Source organism: Terrapene carolina, unplaced genomic scaffold (genome assembly GCF_002925995.2).
Source record: "Terrapene carolina triunguis isolate 2854851 unplaced genomic scaffold, T_m_triunguis-2.0 Scaffold231, whole genome shotgun sequence".
Classification (NCBI taxonomy): Eukaryota; Metazoa; Chordata; order Testudines; family Emydidae; genus Terrapene; species Terrapene triunguis.
This window is the reverse complement of record NW_020664582.1, coordinates 18786926-18806854: the sequence shown is the minus strand read 5'-3', so window position 1 is coordinate 18806854 and position 19929 is coordinate 18786926. Positions and strand designations below refer to the sequence as shown.

At 46.7% G+C, this 19929-nt stretch overlaps 1 protein-coding gene across 1 annotated transcript in view; it reads right to left on the bottom strand.

The window, feature by feature from the left end:
* Positions 1-2123: 2123 nt before the first annotated feature.
* The window catches only part of PHF12 (PHD finger protein 12), a 44114-nt gene continuing 26308 nt past the window's right edge, over positions 2124-19929 (bottom strand). The window contains exons 7-15 of the mRNA XM_026656478.2: positions 19083-19247; positions 17553-17714; positions 14714-15527; positions 11402-11530; positions 9836-9979; positions 7700-7798; positions 6922-7004; positions 5266-5404; positions 2124-3810 (exon numbers count right to left, since the gene is read on the bottom strand). Coding sequence (XP_026512263.1) covers positions 3476-3810; positions 5266-5404; positions 6922-7004; positions 7700-7798; positions 9836-9979; positions 11402-11530; positions 14714-15527; positions 17553-17714; positions 19083-19247 — 2070 coding nt within the window. The 3' untranslated portion in view covers positions 2124-3475. The remainder of the gene's footprint in view (positions 3811-5265; positions 5405-6921; positions 7005-7699; positions 7799-9835; positions 9980-11401; positions 11531-14713; positions 15528-17552; positions 17715-19082; positions 19248-19929) is intronic.

Genomic DNA, 19929 nt, shown 5'->3' with positions numbered 1-19929 from the left:
GTGTCAAAACTGAAACTGCGTGCAGGAAAGCCTTGGTTTCCATTCATCCCCCGCTTCAAACAAACGGTGACAGGGAAGTGTCAGTCCTCAAAAACATCCTGTTTCGGCATTTTCTAAACAAAAACGTTCCAGGTTTTGGTTTAAATGACTTGATAGACGGAAGAGACAAGGTGGGTGAGGTGGTGTCTTTTATTGGACCAACTTCTGTTGCTGAGACACACAAGCTTACATAGAGCTCTGTGTAAGCTCGAGAGCCGGTCTCTCGCACCAACAGAAGCTGGTCCAATAAAAGATATCACCTCGCCCACCTTGCCTCTCTAATATCCTGGGACTGACAAGGCTACAACACTATTACTACATACACGAATTTACAATTAATAAAAGGTTAGATAAAGAAACGTTTTGATTGGCCCGGTCCAAAAGCAGTTTCAGATTTTCAGTATGCAGAATTTTTCGAGATTGAAGTTTTGTCCTGATTTGGGATGGAAAATTGTTTTGAAATTTCAAATTTCCCCCCAGACAGGAAAACCATCCCCCAGCTTACCAAGGACGGTGTGTTTGTTGTCTTCAACCCATGACTGCAGTGGGCATGGTGGAAGCTCAGCACCTTTGAAAAACTGATTATTGGCACCTCTGCAGCAGCCCTTTAACAAACTTTAACGGATTCATGCTCCCAGCTGGCTTAGGGGCAGGGCCATTAGCTGTAGTGTCAGTATTCCCCAATTACAGGTGCACAGACAGGTTTCAACAGGCTTAGAACCACCTCTCACGTTCTGAACTGTAGGTTTATTTCATGGTTTGCTATCAGAGAGATGCTGATTACAGTCTGGTTCCATCTCTGCTAGAGAACTAGGACCCCAGCTGTGGGACAAAAACCCAAGATGAAAGAACTAAAATAGCAGAGCAGGCACGGGGGGCGGGGCTTTAAACGATTAGTTAGCTAGCCCCATTGACGTGCATTTCACTTTACAGACCTAGGAGCCCTATATTCTCTGTATCCAAGAACCCAAAATTGTCCCCCAGCCCCTCCTAACAGTCATTTGGACGAACACCTATTCCCAATCATGCAGACCATGGCCACACAATAGCTCTGTGGCAGCGACAGGACTCACTCACGTGGAAGGTCTCCTGTGTGTGTAGGCACCGCTTGCTGGCAATGGAATGACACTAGAATCACGCCCCCGGCAAACACTGGACTAGAGAAAACAGCTCAACTGCACCACTGGGCAGTACAAGCAGAGGGGGGTGAGCCCAAGGAGGGGAGGAGGAGTGTTTGCCTTTGGTTCCTGCATGCTGGGCTAGCAGAAGCCAGGAGCAGCACGGAAGGGGTGAACAGCAGCCAGCGCTGACCTGTGCAAGCCAGTTCCAGGGGGGTTGTGGCCAGCCTCCAATGATTTTAAGTGGGACAAATGGGGGCGGTAAAGGACAGAGGGCAGAAAATGCTGCTTCAGGGGGTCATTTGGACAGGTAGAAGGGGTGCATCCCATGGGCGTATATGCCAACCTCCCTCAGGAACATTCACCAGCTCCAGGAGAAGTTCCTCTGCTGGAGGCCTGTTTGGCTGAAATGGGGTTTGCCAAGCACTGAGATCAGCGGCTGGAGGATACCAGAGCAAAGCATGACAGTATTAGCATTTACCTTATCACCCACCCCTGCCCCAGGTTATGGCTGAAGATGATTAAACAAACCCTCATCTCCCAGTACCAGAGGCTAAATTCATGCAGGGTTTTAAAACACTTTGCGCCCCAAGACTACAAGAAACCCGAAGCTAACACATTAAAGGCTGCTGCCAAAATACCAGAACTCACTCAACACATGAGCATGTTCTCCACGGCTAGTGATTAGCCAATCCAATCCGTCATAGGTCTCAGGAGGTGAGCACAGGTGTAGCCCTGAGCTACAAGTGAAGTCATGGCCCAGGAGCCTTCTCATGGGAGAACGCTCCCTTCACACCAGGCCTCACAACCTGCCCAAGGAGGAAAGTTCCCTGTCTGGAGAGGGCGAGAAGCTATCTGAGCCCCAAACTGCAGGTGGGAGGGAAAAAAGAAGGGTGCAAGTGTGGTTCTCGCTCTGTTTTCAATAGTATTATGAGAGTTTATTAATACAGACTTAATGCCATTGGAACAGATCGCAAATCCTTACGTCTTTGTACAAAAAGAGTTAGTATTTCCAGATCAGAACATCGAGTATAAACCAGTAAAAATACAGCAGAGCGCTGCTCTAGGGCAGGAGAGCCAGGAGGGGAGGGGAAAGCCGCTCCCGCCCTGTAATAGCTACAAACCTTGAGTGCCAACAGAGCGAGTCTGCTGTGCAGCACGCCGCCCTAAGAACATACCCTGTACGGGGGGAGGGGATGCACACCGCCAGTGCATGGCACTGATGTGGTCAAGTACAAAGGGGAGCCACAGGGGCCATCACAGATACACCCTGTATTCAAACCTTCCATTCTTCAGGAGCTCACTTTGTCCCCAGCCACCCCAATCCTGGAGGCCTGGGGCAGAGCAGGTGGGGAGGAGCAGACCAGGGCTGTTCCGGGGGCCCAGCCTGGAAGCCCTTCTCACAGATGTTGGGTTTTGCCATGGGATGCTCTTGTAGATCCTTGCTTGTGTGTACAGAGTCAGGACAGACAGTCGAAAGCAGGAGGTGACGTATTTTGTTTTTTATATACAGAATACAGGAAAGTTTCTGTAAAGTCTAAAACATTACAATGACTATGTACATCGGAACTAGCTGTTCTGGAGGGCGGGGAGGTGGCAGAGAACAAAAAAGACAAACAGGTTTACGACAAACGATTTGCTACAATAGACAGTTTGAGGCAACGTCATACCACATGTAGCACTGTACACAGCTTTAAAACATTGAAAATGCCATCACGGATGTATTTACACAGAGTCCAATACTTTTCCTTCTTTGAAATAAAATAGGATGGACACCAGGAAAAGAACTCACTTCTCATTGCCCATAATACACAGTAGCTACTTGTAGTGCAACCATAGCAGGGAGGGTGGGGTAAAATAAGTGGGGGGAGGATAGCACTTCTTTACATTAAATAAAACAATGATATTGTATAGATTTGCTGTATGAAAACTGTATTTTTCTCTTTTAATATAAAACTATTGTCACTGGCACAAAATAGAACAAGTTTTTGATTATTTTACAACTGCATGGGACCGATCTGTCAGAGAGAGTCCAAGTCAGCCAGCACCCGCCCCTCCCCCTCCTCGCTCTGACACGTCCTCCTCTTGCTGCAGCTTTCCTTTTAAAATGAAATGTATAGTACAAATATATGTGCAAATGCCCCTAAAACTTGAGCAAAAGAAGAAAATAATTAAAAAAGTGAAACGTTCTTCATTTCATGCAAACGGCACGTGAACAGTTTCTGGGCCGACAGAAAATCCCAACTTGGTCTGTACATTTTTGCATTGCAGGAGTCTAAGGACAGGGCTTTTCTTCCCCCACGGCTCTGCCTCAGCTCCTAGGGAACGGAGTTGGACCGCAGCACGGGCACCTGGTGGGGTTTCAGAGAGAGCTTTTCCTCCAAGTCCATCTCTTGTACTAAGGCAGCGTCCCCTTTGGGCTGTTTGGTTGCAAAGTCAGTGATGCTGAAGACAAACTGCAGGCAGCCCAGTTTGATGTAACTGCCGTGGTGGAGCAGGGCTGTTCCTTCCCACCCCGCTCCGCTGCCCCCTATTAAACTAGAGCTGCTGGCTTTGCAATTGCAGGGTTTCCGGCGTTGCCCTTGTGCCTGGGAATTCATCACGACTGCTTCTTCGTGCGGCTCCTCGTCCTCTTTTCTGCCTTTGTGGCATTCTGGAAAAGAAACGCAAATGAGAAACAGGCTGCAGCAAGTGTCCCATCCAGAGAGCGTCACACTCAAGCGCAGCAGCTTGTTTCTATACAACATGAAGTGCTGCAGTCACATGATCACCAGCCACTTCAGAGTGCGGCCAGCCCCTGGGTCAGTGCTGCAGAGAGCTGTATGTACGCCCAGCTGTGGGAAGTGCACGCGGTCAGGTGGGCAGAGGTGGAGAATGATGCTTGGAGTGTAGCCCCCCCACAGGACCATTTGCTTCCAGGTCAGAGACTGTGTTCCCTGTAAGCTGCGCGGTGTTCAGGTGCCCTCCCCCCACGTTGCTCTGTCCTGAAGCTGCTCCCGGGACCCTCCCGCTGGCTGTGCAGAGCTGGGGAGTGGAGGGGGAGAGAGGCGGAAGGTGCTGTTAGGGTGTCCTCCTCCCCCTGTACCCCATCTCCGCAGAGCAGGGCAGAGGGGACAACTTAGCTCAGGAGGACTGGGAGCTGCTGTGGTCTGAATGGGGAATGGCGGAGTGCCTTTCTTAAAGAGACAGTGCACGGTTTCTGAGATTTCCCCAGCAGCCAGCTCACACAGTCTCTCTCTCTCGCACACACACACCCCTCCTCCCCACGTACACCCTCTCTGCAGAGCCGGGGAGGGGAGACAACAGGGCTCAGAGTCAGTCAGGACAGAGCAGGAGAGCTTTCAGGGAGTGTCTTAAAGAGAGCACACAGCTTTCCCCAGCAGCCAGCGTGTGTACGTGCGCACACACACACACACACACACACACCTTGTTGTTGTTACTACTTGGTACTTCCTGCAGTGCACGTATAGTCTCTGTAATTGTCTTCTTTCTCAGTGTGTTATTTTAGTGTTTTGACTGGTCTGTGCATTTCATAATTTTTATTTCTCTTACACTTAAATTTAATTCTTTGAGTAGTGAGTTCTACAACGCCTAACCTGTCCTGGCTGGAGTAATTATCCCTATGGATATATTTATTATATATATCCTCTCCCTGTATATATATTATATCTAGGTTTTTTGTTTCTACTGGTGGCGCACATCTGCGCACCCCTTGGTGCACATACCAAAATTTATTATGTACATGGATGGAAAAAATTAGAGGGAACATTGGTCAGAGGCAAATCTATGGAGCAAGTCTAAGGAGACCATGATTCCAGCTCAGAACTGATGGCTTTCAGGAGAGGCCCCTAAGTCGGAATTAACTCTAATTAGAGGAAGCAGGTATTTGCAGTTCAAAGCACTCGCTGCCCAAGCAGCTGGGCTCAGAGGGGAGAGTTATACTGTGTGTGCTGAGCAAGTCTGGGCTTTGGTGAGACCCCTTCCTTCTGCACTTAGTCCTTCAGCACAAACTGGAGTTTCCACTCCCCCCACTGCTGGCTCCCCTGGCAGCACGAGGGCAGGGCCCGGCCCCATCTCCCTGTCGGGAACACGTTCCTCCAAGACTTACTGATCACACTCTGCACTTTGGCAACAATGCTGCTGGGAGGAATGGGCGTGGTCTTCTCCGAGAAGTCACATGAATACAGAACATTGTCCACAGTCGTCCCATGCTCACTGTAGTTCAACAGCTCGTAATGTTTTGTATTCTAGGAAGGAAGAGACACTTAACATGTAACCCAGGCACCACTGAATGGGACAGAAAGCCCAAAGACCCCATTCTGTACTGCATTCCTGCTTCCCATCAGTGCACTGCTCAGACGGAGGGACCTACCGAGCTAAACAGGCCGTTTCAGGCAGTGGCAAGTCAGACTTCATGGAATCTGGCTGCATGCATGTTACCCAGAATGCTCTGCATGCTGATCTTGCACAGAATGCAGAACGAGCAAATGAAAACTGCTCACACAATTATGGCTCATCAATCCTCTGAAAGAGATTCATATCGTTGGGACCATGCTTTACTGCACAGGACCCAATTCCCCACCTGCTAATCCTCTGACAGACCCTCACACATTAGCCACTGTGTGCTGCTCACCACACTGCCAAGGGGTCTAACCAGAAAGGAGCGTCTGCTAGTGAACACTTCATTCCCAAACCACGGAGCACATTCACTGTGCTGGAGAAACAGCAGGCCTCAGCCCTCCCTGCACAGGGGGTCATTAGCACAGCTGTGAGCACTAACTCCAGCCACAAGGCACTGCCCCAGAGATTAAACACTCTGCCTCCAGTGTGTCTAGAGACACTCAGATGTGAGTGAGTCCCTGACCCCAGCAGAGAGTACCCAGCCCGACAGCGGGGGAAGAAGAGTGACATGACACGAGAAGGAAGCCATGAGGACTGATCAGATCTTGTCAGGGTGGGGTAGGATCAAGTTATGAAATTGCTATTACATTAAAAGTACAATGTTTTGTTAGCCCACATTACATGGACTAAAACCTAGCTAACAGGGATAGCTCAGTCATTGTCAACAGGGAATTATCCGCCCCTCGGGTGTTTCTGGTGGGCTCCTGCAAGGATCTGCTTTTGGCCCAACATTATTCCGTGACTTTAGCAATGGTCTGGAAGAAAAGGTCCACAGACGATGAAATCGGTGTAGTAGTAAATAATGACCGGGACATGTCAAATCTAGAGCACAAGGCAGGCTCATCTGAACAGCGGGTGTAACACAGCCAAAGGCAAAGTCCTACATCTGGGGACAGAACGCAGGCCTCTCGTAGAGGACAGGGAACAATTTCAGAATGCAGTGACTCTGAAGAGGACTTGGCTGAACATGCGCTCCCAGTGTGACCCGGTGGCTAAGAGGGCTCAAGGGATTCTTGGATGTATAAGCATAGACGTATACGGAGGAGTAGGGAGGTGTTCCCACTGTATATGGCAATAGTGAGACCACTACTGGCCTAGTGTATCCAGTTCTGGTGTCCATGCTTCAAAAATGAGGTTGACACTGAAAACAGATTAAGGACGTGCAGAGACTCAGACCAGAGTTTGCCCCGAGGGAACTTGTCAGCAGAACTCTGTCTCAGAAAGAGGGTTACCAGTAAATGCTGACCCCACCTTAACTCTTGTACAAGCCTGGCTCTCACTCTGCAGCCCACAAAGAGGCTCCACACAGCTGCTTTCATCTCCAACTCTGAGCAAGTGGCAAAGCAAAGGCCCAGGCGCTCACCTCATCGTAGAATATGCAGGCATGTTTGCCAGACACATAGTTACAGTGACTGTAGCTTGTAAGGCACACATCCATGTCAGCTCCTGCAAGGGACGGGAAGACAAAATACGGGCTCAAGTCAATTGAATTCAGAAAAGCTGGCCCAGGCAGCACAGAGCGAGAGAATTAAGTGTCAGGGGGCTTGGTGAACAGTGCTGAGATAAGCCACAGAACAAAGTTTCTGCAGGGAAACTTCCCCCCTGTAAGATTAAGCAGGGGAAGGTGGAAAACCATTTCGGCATTATTGTGCCCTTCCAGTGTGCTAGGGGCTCCAAGCTGAGGCAAGAGTGGCAAATGCCCAAAATGATCATTAATCTCCCTTCTTAGCAGTTACCAGTTAGAAACCGACTCTGGGAGCCTAGGAAAGTTGTGACTTTTTAATGGCAAATCTCAGACTGTGTGGTATCAAGAGTTAATACTCCCACCCTAAAACAATGGCTATCAAATCTGGGCTACAGGCACCTAACCATGCCAGTCACATGGTGTCCTGCCATCTAAGTGAGCTTTCTTGCACATGTTGCCTGATAATACAAAAGAGAAACAGAATGCCAAAATCCCAGGATAAAATGACTGGCCCCAACATGGCATTCTCCAAAGAGCTGCATTCACTTCTACTGGGGTGACTTTAGTGCATTATGGCTTGGATTGTTTATGTGCAAACAAAATAAAAACTGAACAAATGGAAAGTGATTTTTTTCATTGTGATTCTGCAAGCCCCCAGCTAGGAGACGGCACTGACCTGTCCCGATGTAGAGGGTTCTGTAGCACATGTTCACTGCACTTCCTGTGCCCATCAGGGGATAGAACACTGCCCGGGCTTGCACTTCCTTTCTTTGCACTGGAAGACAAAAGGGAGATCTGAACACTACTGAATATATTGCCTACAGTAATATCAAGTTACTGGGTTTAAGTATTCCCCCTACTGGGCTGTCTGGGGCTCACGCATCATTTTTAAAAAGGAAACTATCAACTTGAAATTTGGACAAAATCAGAAATAGTTTCAGCTCTTACCCCCGACCAATTGTTGTGGTTTTACAGTCACATCTTTCTACTCCCCCACTGCTATGTGAAAGACCCGCACAAGCCACGTGACTATACAGGGGAAATGACACTGGGCATGGACAAAGGAAACAAACTGGGAAGAGACTATTTCTCCTCTCTCATCTCTTCCAGTTCCAGGACTGTGAAGTGTTAAAGCACACGTCTTCTGAATTGTCCTCCAGTTCCTTTAAGATGGTGCCCCTTTAAACTGAATTTGGAGCTAGCGAAAGCTGCCAAGTCGACAGCCCTAGAGACAAAGCTGCTAGTTAGCCCCTGAGAAAAGACCAGGCAGATGCAGAACAAGCTTTTCCACGGATCAATTTAAAATTCCTACAGCTGGAAGGGTGGGGGCGGGGGAGGATTCCCTCTTCAACTGGTTTAATCTTAGTTCAGTCTCCACAGCACAGTCAATCCTGGACCCTCCTACTACCGAGGCTGCCGACAAAGAACCAGCGGTTACATGGACACAGAGCTCACATCCCCATTGCACCTGGAACAGGCAGACCACAATCTTGTTTCACATAAGGGTCACTCACATAGCAGTCAAATGGCAACCTGGTCTAGGTTTGAATGGCTCAGTACCTGGACCTAAAACCACCATGTCCTCTTCCTGTCCATGCAAACGCACATGCAGTCTAACCTAACTCCCCCCCACATGCATCTCCAGGACAGTTTCACATCAAGAAAAGATGTGAAACTGACCAAGCATGCAGATTACACACTGAGTAAAGAGTGTCAAAAAACAAACATTTAGAATCTGTGTCTGGAATTCACCACTGATGTCAAGAACACTCTCCATGGGATTACGTGGAGCCTTCAGCATGGAACGTGCCAAAAAGCTTCACTGTTCCCAACACATTTCTACATTTGGCTGCTCTGCTTAGTACAGATCAGCCAGCGGGGCTTGTCTCAAGTGCGCCATCAACAAACAAAATAAAAGTCAAAATTAGCACAGGGGGAAGTTTGATGGGTCAAAAAGACAAAGCAGGTAGGGAACACAGCCATGGATCTCCCCTAGGATAGTCTGTGCCAATGATCTGAGATTCAGTTCTACAAGTGTCTGCTGGCCACATTATTTAATCCCAGTGCTGGCCCTGTGCAGTCCCACAGCTGCCACTAGCTCCAGAAGTGTTAGAAGACAGACACAGTTACTGAGAGACATTCAGAATCTGTGCTGCAATGCCACAGCCTGAAATGACCAGGTGAGCTGAGACAAGGACAAATCAAGTTTGTGATACAGCCAATAGGGCACTACCACAGATCTCACCTCTGTCCCTATTGTACAATTTGGATTGAAGAAATCCATGGATTTTAAAATGTAACACCCTCACTGTATGCCCCAGTTTTTGCAGCTCACGTTTAGGTTTCTCTTTCAAGCCCACAAACCAGTTTTCTCCAGCTCCAAAAAGAAGGCAGCAGGATTTCAAACAAACACACTTGTTCATTTGCTTCCCAGATCCCCGAGCCTCTTGCAAACATGCCAGAGAAGGCAGCTGGGCCTTTCCCTTCCTTGCTAGATCAGACTGGTGCAACTTGGCCTAACACCACAATAACAGAAACAGAACATCCATGGCTGCAAGTTGCTGTGATGCAGCAGGGAGAGAGCAAGCTCCTTTTCCTACCACGTTTGCCAAAAGCTCAACAAGGGGAAGTGGAGGAACATTTCTGATCGAAGAGTATCCGGAGAGGAGGGGCAAGAGGAAGGAAGGAGATGAAATGGGGGTCTCCCAAATACCAGAAAAGAGAGAATCTCTCTGGATGACAGTCTGATGGCATGGTATGCTGAGAAAAACCACAGCTCAATGCAAAGAGACTATTCTAGGGCTGCTCTTACCTTCAATGTGATTTGCCAAAGGAGACGACTGATGGGAACTGACACTGCTCGCTACAGATTGAACTTTGGAAGGAAAGAGCTGCTGTATTCTCTGCAAGGCCAGAAACTTGATTAGCTTCTCATCCAGCATATTTATCTCAATCTCTGTTAATAAATAAAAAGCAATTAGTAAGTTATTCACGGAGAGGGCGTCATTTGATCTGCTGTGGGCTTAACTGTCCTGCTCCTAAATTTTGCCATTTGCTTCTGTAAGCAGCAACTCTGTCAGGAAAAACTCTGCAGCCTCAGGAGTCTAAAGTGCAGGGTGCTCTATTACTTTCTAAATACATCCTCTTTCCTAGCAGCATGTCTGGACAGCAAGACTTGTCATCTTGGAGAGCTGCAGTCTAGACAGGAAAGGGACGTGTTCGTTTTTCTGGCTAGGAAAAAGCTGAAGACTCTACACGTGGGCAGAGATACAGAAAGGCCATGTGTATTTCAGGCTCTTTTGGGCAGCAGGGATGGGGCGTGCTTCTTGTGAGACTCAAATTTACAACCCGGTTGGAAAAAAGCTTGACTAGATCTACCCCAGAGATAAATGACAACTCCTTAGGTGCGGTACACTCTCATTTTCAGGGTCACAGTCTTTCATGGCAGGTTCAACTTAAAATTGTTCAGAAAGAGGGGGAATTCGGACAAATCTCTATTCGTGTAAAAAGTAAATCTCAAAACAGATCACTGTTGCTGATGACAACCAGCAAGGAGGACAGTTACTCAGGCCCTGCAAAGATCTGCATTGTGCTCGTGAACAAGTTAGTTCACCTCCTGCAAAAGCCGTCTCAATGTCAATGTCACTGGTAAAAGAGCGAGCAAAGGAAGCAGAGCCGTGGTGGCTAGTGCGAGTCCCGCTGCAAACACAGGAGGCCAAGACAAACAGCCAGGTTTCTGCCAAAGGAAAGAGGGTCAAAATGGCAGTGCAAGAAAGGCTATAGAGAAGGGTCACAAGCAACAGACGGAGAATGAAGTTGAGAACTGTACAGCAGTCCTCTGGATTCTCAGTAAGTCACCCTGAGGAGAGTCCGGGTTTCCTGCTATCCCACGGACAAAAGGAGAGGAAGATGTACCAGTCTCTGGGACAAAGGCAGAAAACGTAGCTGTAGAAAGATGTAACTGAAGGCAAACCCATAACAATACTGCAGCCCAAAGAATACGCACTCGCTGGCCTCCGAAAAGGTGAGGGAAGTGTCCTTGGATCACAGCTAAAATCATGACATGGCTGAGCTGGGGATCTGTAGCACATGAATTCCACCGAGCAACAGGTCTGGACACCAACATTCTGGACAGACACCCCCAAAGCTTATGAGGGTAAACACTCCAAGTACCAAGGTGTGAAAGTGAATAAGACCCACGATTTTGACAGGGATGGGGCACTCCCTTGTTCACCCAGGGTAATACATATCCACACCCCAGCCCCCTTTACCAAAGTCACTCTCCCCTTTAGCAGCGTATTTAAGGAAAGGAACATTTCCCTCTCGGCCAGTATACACAGCAACTCTGGGCTGAGATAAAGGATCAGAGACTACTCACCGCTGTTGCCATCCATTAATGCTTTCACAGAGCTGGTGAGGTCCAACATAGCTGCAGAGTTTGAAGTGAAAGATGAGGGGACAGTTAAAGAGCTTCCTATGGATACGGTGCTGGGACTGACCTTACCATCTAGAGAGACGGGGAGAGAAGAGAAGTGTCAAGATGCACAGTCACCTCTGAGCTACTGATGAGCCCTCAACTCATACTTCTGATTTTCAAACTGCACAAAATGGCTCGTTTTGCTTGTAGCCATGCTTTGAAAAGAGGAGTAACTCCTTTCACAACCAGTAATCCACGCCTCCTGAAAGGGGCTCTGAATAGTACCACACGTTTTCCCAGAGCAGTTCTAGCTGGCAGAACTGAGTTCCGTTTCCACGGGCTCCTGCACCTCTACCATATGCTGAAGGGAAGTCACGTTATCTTGGAAGTACGACCTGTGGAGCAGAGCTGTAAGGTGTTTGGGGGACAGCCTGAAACCCAAATCTCACTGGACCCAGAGGGGAGAAATCTTGGGAGCAGTTTTTCTGTGTTGGGTTTTATACATTTGCAGAATTTTGGATAAGAAACGTTTTGTTAACCAGAAACAAAATGAATGTTTCTGTAACTTGTTTTGGAGATCTGCTACTGCCAACACAAGTGCCATATGTACTGTGGAAGCCTGAAAGCTCTTTCCTGGGTGGTGAGAATGTAACAGAGAAGCAATGTGCATACACGTGACTTTAGCTCATTCACAAACTGCAATCCTACTGCTTAAAATAGTGTGACATTTGTGAAATGTCTGCTTCAGAACTACATAGCAGTGAAGGAAATTACGCCCCCATGCCTCAGATACCCAAATCCCCTGCCTCCCCCTGATAATCTATTTAGAATTAGATGAGAAATACTAACGGCGTTTAAAAAGGACATTACTTTTTCCTTACCTAGATTCCCATAACCTTCCGTTACTAGAACCAAGAATTAAAATCTAATTTATTTTTCACTTCCAATGTCAGTTTCTCTTTAGTTTAGGCTCGTTCACTTGTTCTCTAACACAATGCAGCATGAGTTGAATAGCAAATACTGGAGGGGAAACCTACATTCCACCAACATTTGTTATCATAGGATTTTTTTAATTTTACAGAAAAGTTCTCTTGGAAGCTGAGTGGGGCTTTGGTTTGCATTTTATAAAATCTAAAGTTTGGGCCCAAACTGACCTGACAGCATCCCTTTAAGAAGCATTTTCAGGATTATCCATGCTTTGCCGGACTCTTAGAAGCTTGAACATAATGTTTCTCCATATCAATATGGTCCCTTTTCCACTTGGTAAAATTTCCCTCCTCCCCATCCCCGTGCTTCCAGCTGAAGCAACAGCCAAGCCAGCAGCTGTGTGTTTGCTTTCTCCTTTGTGCACCAGTGTGATTGAGATGGTCAGCAGCCATGGGCATATATTTTACATTAATGCTGCTTCAGAGGAAAATCTGTCAGTCACTCATACCAGAGTTTTTTAAGATAATACTCAAGCCAGCTAAGCGCTCGCTCTCCCCACTGTGTGTACTAACTGTTTGGATGCTCACTAGCTCCAAAAAAATAATTCATTTATTTTTAAGTGCCCTGAAAGCACTTTAACAAACCAAACTTATGTGGGTATCTCTCAATCACTTCCCTGCCGCTATGGAGGGCTCAGCCACTGGTGCACCTCAGCCCCTCCTATTCTCTGTCTGGGGCTATAATACTTGGCTCTCATTTCGGTTGCTGGGTTTAGTGTGCAGGTGCTGGGTGGCTTGTGACACCGAAAAGGTCAGACTAGATGATCCGGTGGTCCTTCTGGCCTTAAACTTGGACTGTGAACCCAACCCTCCCCACAGAGCTGTACTGGGAACACCGCCACCTCTACAATTTGCATTGTGACTATTACATGTCCTTAATGGCCTCTTTTCAGTTGCACATGGCTTTTTGAATCTTTATGTTGTACAATGACATTTTCTGGGCTTAAACGAATGTGAAGGTGTTGGTTTATTTGTTTTGAAGCTTGAGGAAAACCGATTCAGCTGTTTCTCTGTACAAGAAAATATCCCATTCCTCAATTATAAAAAATTGCAATTTTTCTGAACAGCTCTACCATTCAAAAAGAAGATTCACTATTTGCATTGCCATAATGCGTCTGCATATCTTTGAATTAATTTTTTATGTTATCTGGTCCTAAGGAATCCATTTTAGTACATTTGTCAGCGTCCACAGTATTGTACATTTCTTTTTCAATTAGCAGCACAGACATTACTGGTGCAATTCGGGGTGGAGGCTGTTAACCACAAAGCTCACTGAACAGCATGTATTATGCCAGCAAACTTTCACTATTAGTGTTGTAAACTTTATATTTGATATAAACCTAGTGTTAAACAGAATTGTCCTATGAATAACTTTCATGATTTGGGTATACATCCAGAAGGACAAAGTTACAAGACACTAAACACATCGAAGGTTGTGCAAAAAGCAGACAGAAGACTATTGTAATTCATAAGAACCAGGGTGGAGCTGAGGTTGTACATGAAATCTTAACTGTGGCATTTCCTGACTAACCCTCGGGATTTGGGGTTTTTTTGTATATAGCCTTTGCAAACAAACGAACGGGGTCACACATTATGATCTTCACAGCCTTGAGTGCCTGCTTCCAACAAGACATTAAAGCAGAGATTTGAAGTAATCCATTTGGAAACTCCAGCAATCTTCTTAAAGCAAATGTACTGTTACAGTTGTCAAAATAGCAACTGTGACAGCCAGGGCCGGCTCCAGGCACCGGCTTGTCAAGCAGGTGCTTGGGGCGGCCGCTCCAGAGAGGGGTGGCACGTCCAGGTATTTGGCGGCAATTCGGCGGACGGTCCCTCACTCCGCCTGGGAGCGAAGGACCTCCCGCCGAATTGTCGCCGCAGATCGCGATCGCGACTTTTTTTGTTTTGTTTTGTTTTTGTTTTGGCTGCTTGGGGCGGCCAAAACCCTGGAGCCGGCCCTGGTGACAGCAACACAGCAACTGAACAGTTGAAATGATCGTGCGTTTCCAGAATTTCCAGTTCCTTCTGAACCCCTGATGGATCAACAGTTTCAGAAAGCAGCACAGTACTCCCCCTCTTTAGAGATGCATTCAACTGGCAACGTCCAGCACAGGGCCCAATTTCTGTTTCAGGACCTGTGGGCAACCCTAACCCTAACTCTTTCCATGGTGCCATGTCTGCGGCAAGCCTCGCTTCTTGCAGTTACTATACTTCATGCTCTGAAAGAAAGATTTTTAAACACTCACTTCCCAGCTGGAAGGCCCAGATCTCCCCATCAGATGCTCACCTGAAGGTGGTGCTGGTGAACAGAATCTGTGTGTGGATCCGATGGCAGAGATCCCATCTCCTGTTGCCTGTGGAGGAGTAAGAGCCCTTGTGGCAGTCAAAGGGGAACCAACTGATCGCAATTCTGCTGTCAGCGGGGGGCCTATCTGCGTCTGGACATTCTTTCTTTGCAAAGTGCTGGTGGTCTCTAGGCTGGCACAAGAGCTTGGTATGGAAGCAGGCATACTTGTGACTGGCACAGAACCCCTTTGTGCACAAGAAACGGGTCCTGCTATGTTCTCCGTCTTCACAACAGTTCCAACGGTGTGATTCAGAAGTCCACAAGCTGCTGGGGGGGTGAGGGGCCTAGCCCACGTTTGCCGATGAGACAGCCCAGGTATTGCATTCCCTGGGCCAATTAGCCTCTGAGAATCAGTCAAGTGTGCCGAAGGTTCAGAGGAAACACCATACAAATGAGGACCATTTACTTTAACTTCAGAGGCAGTTGGCCCATTAGAAGTCCCGCAAGAAGATACTTTCTTTGACTTATCCATACAAGAGCTGCAATTGACATCTTCCTGTGGTAAAGACTGCTGGGATTGAGAAGAGCTCAAGGAATTCTGGGTGGTAATCCCTGAGGTGCACGACACGGAATAAAGGGAAGGTGTGAGTGCCTTGTCAGCTGCCTGGTAAGGGTTGGTGACTGAGCCATCTGCCACAATAACAGGCTTAATATCAGCCTTCTCTGTCTGTTCAGAGTCCCAAAGCGAAGGCATCTGCTTAGCAGATAAATGTCTCAAAATGCTGCACTGGAGCGCAACAACACTACAGAGCCACTGAAAACAGAAAGAAAACGTAGGTCAGTGTCACAGGCTGGTCACTCACGCAGCATGCCCGCTTCAGCCACCCAAACAAGCAGGTCACTTTACCCGGCATCACTCTGCCTGCTCCTGGAAAGGCAGTTCACCACCACAGCAAGACAACTTAATATAGGTATATTATGGAGCCATGGTAGCTGTTCTGATACAAATGCAATACAAATCAGGTGGTTAGGAGCACTATACCTCTGTCATAGGACTTGCATCTATTCCATAATATATATCAATCACGTTGGTACTCAAGAGAAACATTTTGCCCAAATCCAAGCTAGTTACAGTGAGAGTCTGCCTTATGCCCAAAATTCCACCTCCATCTTGCTACAAGATTCAAGCAGATTCCACTTTCACACACTACTTACTGGCCTTTCTATAAAATGGGTTTCTCTCAATCTTAGAGTGCATCCAGCCAAATGACACTGTAGAGAAAGCTGGAGCCGACTGCAGAAATACTTTGGCTTCCTGTACAGAAGCTTTTTTAGGGACAGAGCAGAGAACCTATTTAAACAATGAGGATTGGGGGAGGATTCCTTCAAGGCTTCCAAAGGCAGCGTGCTGACATTACCAGCTTGGGAGGCACTTTCTGAACAAGGATGGGTATTGGCCTAAGGCACGTCACCATGCATCCTTCACTTCCAGAACAGAATGGAGTCCCTACATTAGACACACATACACAGAGGCTGCAATTGCCTTCCACTGAAGTTTACCCCACTCACACTGTGGGACCAGCTCATCTGGTCAGTCTTGTAACAGACGACAGAGTGGCTTACAGCGTAGACCGCTATTTGCAAAGGGATTTGTGGCTTACAATACTGTAACCCAGCAAGTGAACTCAGAGGAGGTATAACATTTAGATTTGACATTAAAAATATGCCCATACAAAGCTTCCGAGTGTCCTCACATTAGTCTTACAAAAGCCACCCAGCAACATGAATGTTAACATACAAGTTCGTTAACGCCACCAGCCTTACACAACCAAATGGAGAAAGCAATTTCCCTCTGCCAGATGACAATAAAATAAATGGATATATGCCCATCCCATAGAACTGGAAGGGACCCTGAAGGGTCATCGAGTCCAGCCCCCTGCCTTCACTAGCAGGACCAAGTACTGATTTTTGCCCCAGATCCCTAGGTGGCTCCCTCAAGGATTGAACTCACATCCCTGGGTTTAGCAGGCCAATGCTCAAACCACTGAGCTGTCCCTCCCCTCAATCGGCCTGCTAAATCCAGGGTTGTGAGTTCAATCCTTGAGGGGGCCACTAAGGGATCTGGGGCAAAATCAGTACTTGGTCCTGCTAGTGAAGGCAGGGGGCTGGACTCTATGACCCTTCAGGGTCCCTTCCAGTTCTAGGAGATAGGTATATCTCCATATATTTTAATTTAAATGACAAAAAATGTAAACACTCAAATCACTCCAAGCATTATACCCTCCTCACTCTCCCCCAGACTCTGTCAGAAACAGCCTTCTCTCTGTGCGTGGGAGGTGTGACGATGAGGGGAACTTGCATGATATAGGTATCCACCATCAGCTGACGAGCTGTAGGTCACAGATACCAGTCTGGGGACAATGGACTTGAACGTTGGTACTCTGACCATCCAGTAGCTATACTAAGGAGGGTTGGCTGGAGCTGGGAGACCTTTCCCCCAGCTTGTCGGTAGGGGGCTGGGATTTGGAGAGTGGAAAGGTGCCAGCAGCAGAACAAAGGAACCTGGTGGTGGTGGTGGGGCAAAGACTGTACCCTAGGAGTGTGCCTAGAGGTGCTGAGATAAGAACACTGCATGGGCTCCATTCAGACTTGAGGCTTAACACACAATCCAGCAGCTGGATCCCTTCACAGCTGTGACAGGTCATGGGAGGAGAGAGAAGAAACAGTCACCACTGCACATATGTTCTAGACTTGCTATTCAGAAAGATACTTTGATCATATCTAACTGAAATGCACAGCAAAGAGAAGCTATAGAGCCAAAACATTTGCCATCGTTTACCTCTTGTTGTTCTGACTGGCTGGCTAAGTGCTCAGAGTTCAAAAGGTGCTTCTGTGAGGATTCCTCAGGGACCCCATTACAGATGAGCTCACCATCCCGAATTGCTGCAGGTGCAAGTAAGGAGGGTGGAAACCGGTATTGAGATTTTATCGCATCAGGAACCTGAATTGTCAGGAGGGAAGAGGAGACATTAGATAATTACAGGTGCGTTCCATTAAACTACAGTCATTCTTAACAAGTATTATCCAAATTTACTACTGGCCGATGGTTCCCAGGCCAAAGAAACCAGAGATTGTGCCAACATCGGTCAGCACTGTGGCAGAGTGGAATACAAAAGGGGGACATCAGAAGATAGGAAAGTTTCAGGGCTATGTGCAGACTTGGTTTAAGTTGACACAACTCTGCTGAAGTCAATGGAATTTCCCCTGCTTATACCAGATCTGGACTTGAGCCCTTAGTGTATTGGTTGTAGCATGAATGCATCCATTCAAACAAAATAAAAAAAGCGGGTGAAATACATTTATTTAAAATCAAATGCCCATTATATTGAGTTATTCTTCCTCATTTAGATTGGGTAGGTATTTTGCTGACAAATTAGAACACGTGAAGCAGCGCTGGTTCTTCTGACTTCAGCACCTGCTACAGAAGAAGTTCCTCCATATCTCTACTCTGCTTTAGAAGTTAGCCACCTCAAACACTGCAGAAGAAAACCGAAGCCTGGACCCCATGCTTGGCAGGTTAAAGAACTTTTCAGTTTCTCTAAATTAGTACATGACAAAAAGCAATGCTTTCAACTGTGGGGCTCTGAGCCACACATTTAGTAGGATACCCTCTGCCCTGGCAGCTTTGAATCCATTAATCCTTCATCCATCCCCCATAGACAGATAAGTATCTAGTCTTAGCCTGGAGGTTCTAGTAAAGATTCCCTCCCACTTTTTTCTATCTTCCCAACTTGTTCCAAAAGTGTATTTACATTTACTGCTCAAAGGAGTTTAATTTAGAAACCTTACTAACTTTAAATTGTAGTAGTGACTCTTGAAAAGTAGGGTGTTAAGCTAGCTGACCTGCTGTGATTGCAGAAAAATATTTACACATTCTAGAGCACATAAAAACAGGATGGTTTGCATGGTGTATGCTTGCTTTCGTCTCATATACAAATAAGTAATATAGGGAGCTCTTAGTAACTTAAAAACCTTCCAATTTTGAAGCATGAGTGCCACTCACTAGAAAGGCAACAGCATTTCTTAAAGTTGCATTTGAAAGATGTGTAGTTGCCACCAAGTGGCAAAACTGTGTAATGCTACTTCATTGGTAGGCTGGATAGCTAAATGTAGCTACTGGAAAGCAGCAGTACTCCACTCCCAAGTTTGAGATCAGATGCTATCGTCACTTCTTCCTAGCCCTGCTAGGGACACACCAAAGACTAGAGACTTGATAATCCATCACACTGGGGCATGCCTGTTACGTGCCTTTTTATTATGCTAAAACATGTAAGCAAGGTTCTCCAGAACGTTTCCTGTTTTCACTTACCTTCAAACCTCTTCTCTTCACTGACTGAACAACTCTGCGGTTGGGAGGGTGTTTCTTGTGGATTCGGTTCAGGAAATCCACCTTGACAACATGCTGAGATATGGTGTCTTGGAACCGATCAAAAACCCGGCACCGATTGCTCAGGGTCATGTTCTTCTGGTTCAGCTGGAAGAGCAGATACAATACTGGCATAGTTAGGATGACAGATACCAATACCTGTTCCAAACAATAGCTGCCTCTTTCACAGTCAGTTGGTACTGTACCACCAATACCATCAGCTCAGCTTTAGTGCTCTATGTTTATGAATCAAAAAATATAAAATTGTTTCTGCTAGAGGGTACAACTTTATAAAGTCGAAAGATAAAATCTTTCAGTGACCCAATAAGTTAATGTCTGCTTGTGTAATCTCACAAACAGTCGATCTCCTGATACATGTATTTAGATACCAGCCATCAGTATAATGAATATTTGACTATAAAATAGTCCCCACCAACTTGAAGCAGAGGGAACAGAGAGCTGATTCACACAAGGAACTCCTTATTCAGAAAAGGGTAGGGTTTTGGGGGGATAGTTCTAGATTTTGGTATGAAGAAGCTGAGAGCTACAGAGAAATAACTTTCATCTACTGCTTTCCTTCTGTCTCAGAGGTTGCCAACTTGATCACATTTGTCTGAAAATCAAGCTTTTCAGAGTCACAAACACCAATTACTAAAGCAAAGAAAATTAGCAAAATCAATATTCTACTTTTTCAGTTTGTTACTTTGTGTATAGTCAGAGTTTATTGCTTGTTGAAAACATCCTTAGAAATACCAATGCAGGAGCAATAAACTCTAAAAGTTTGAGTTTT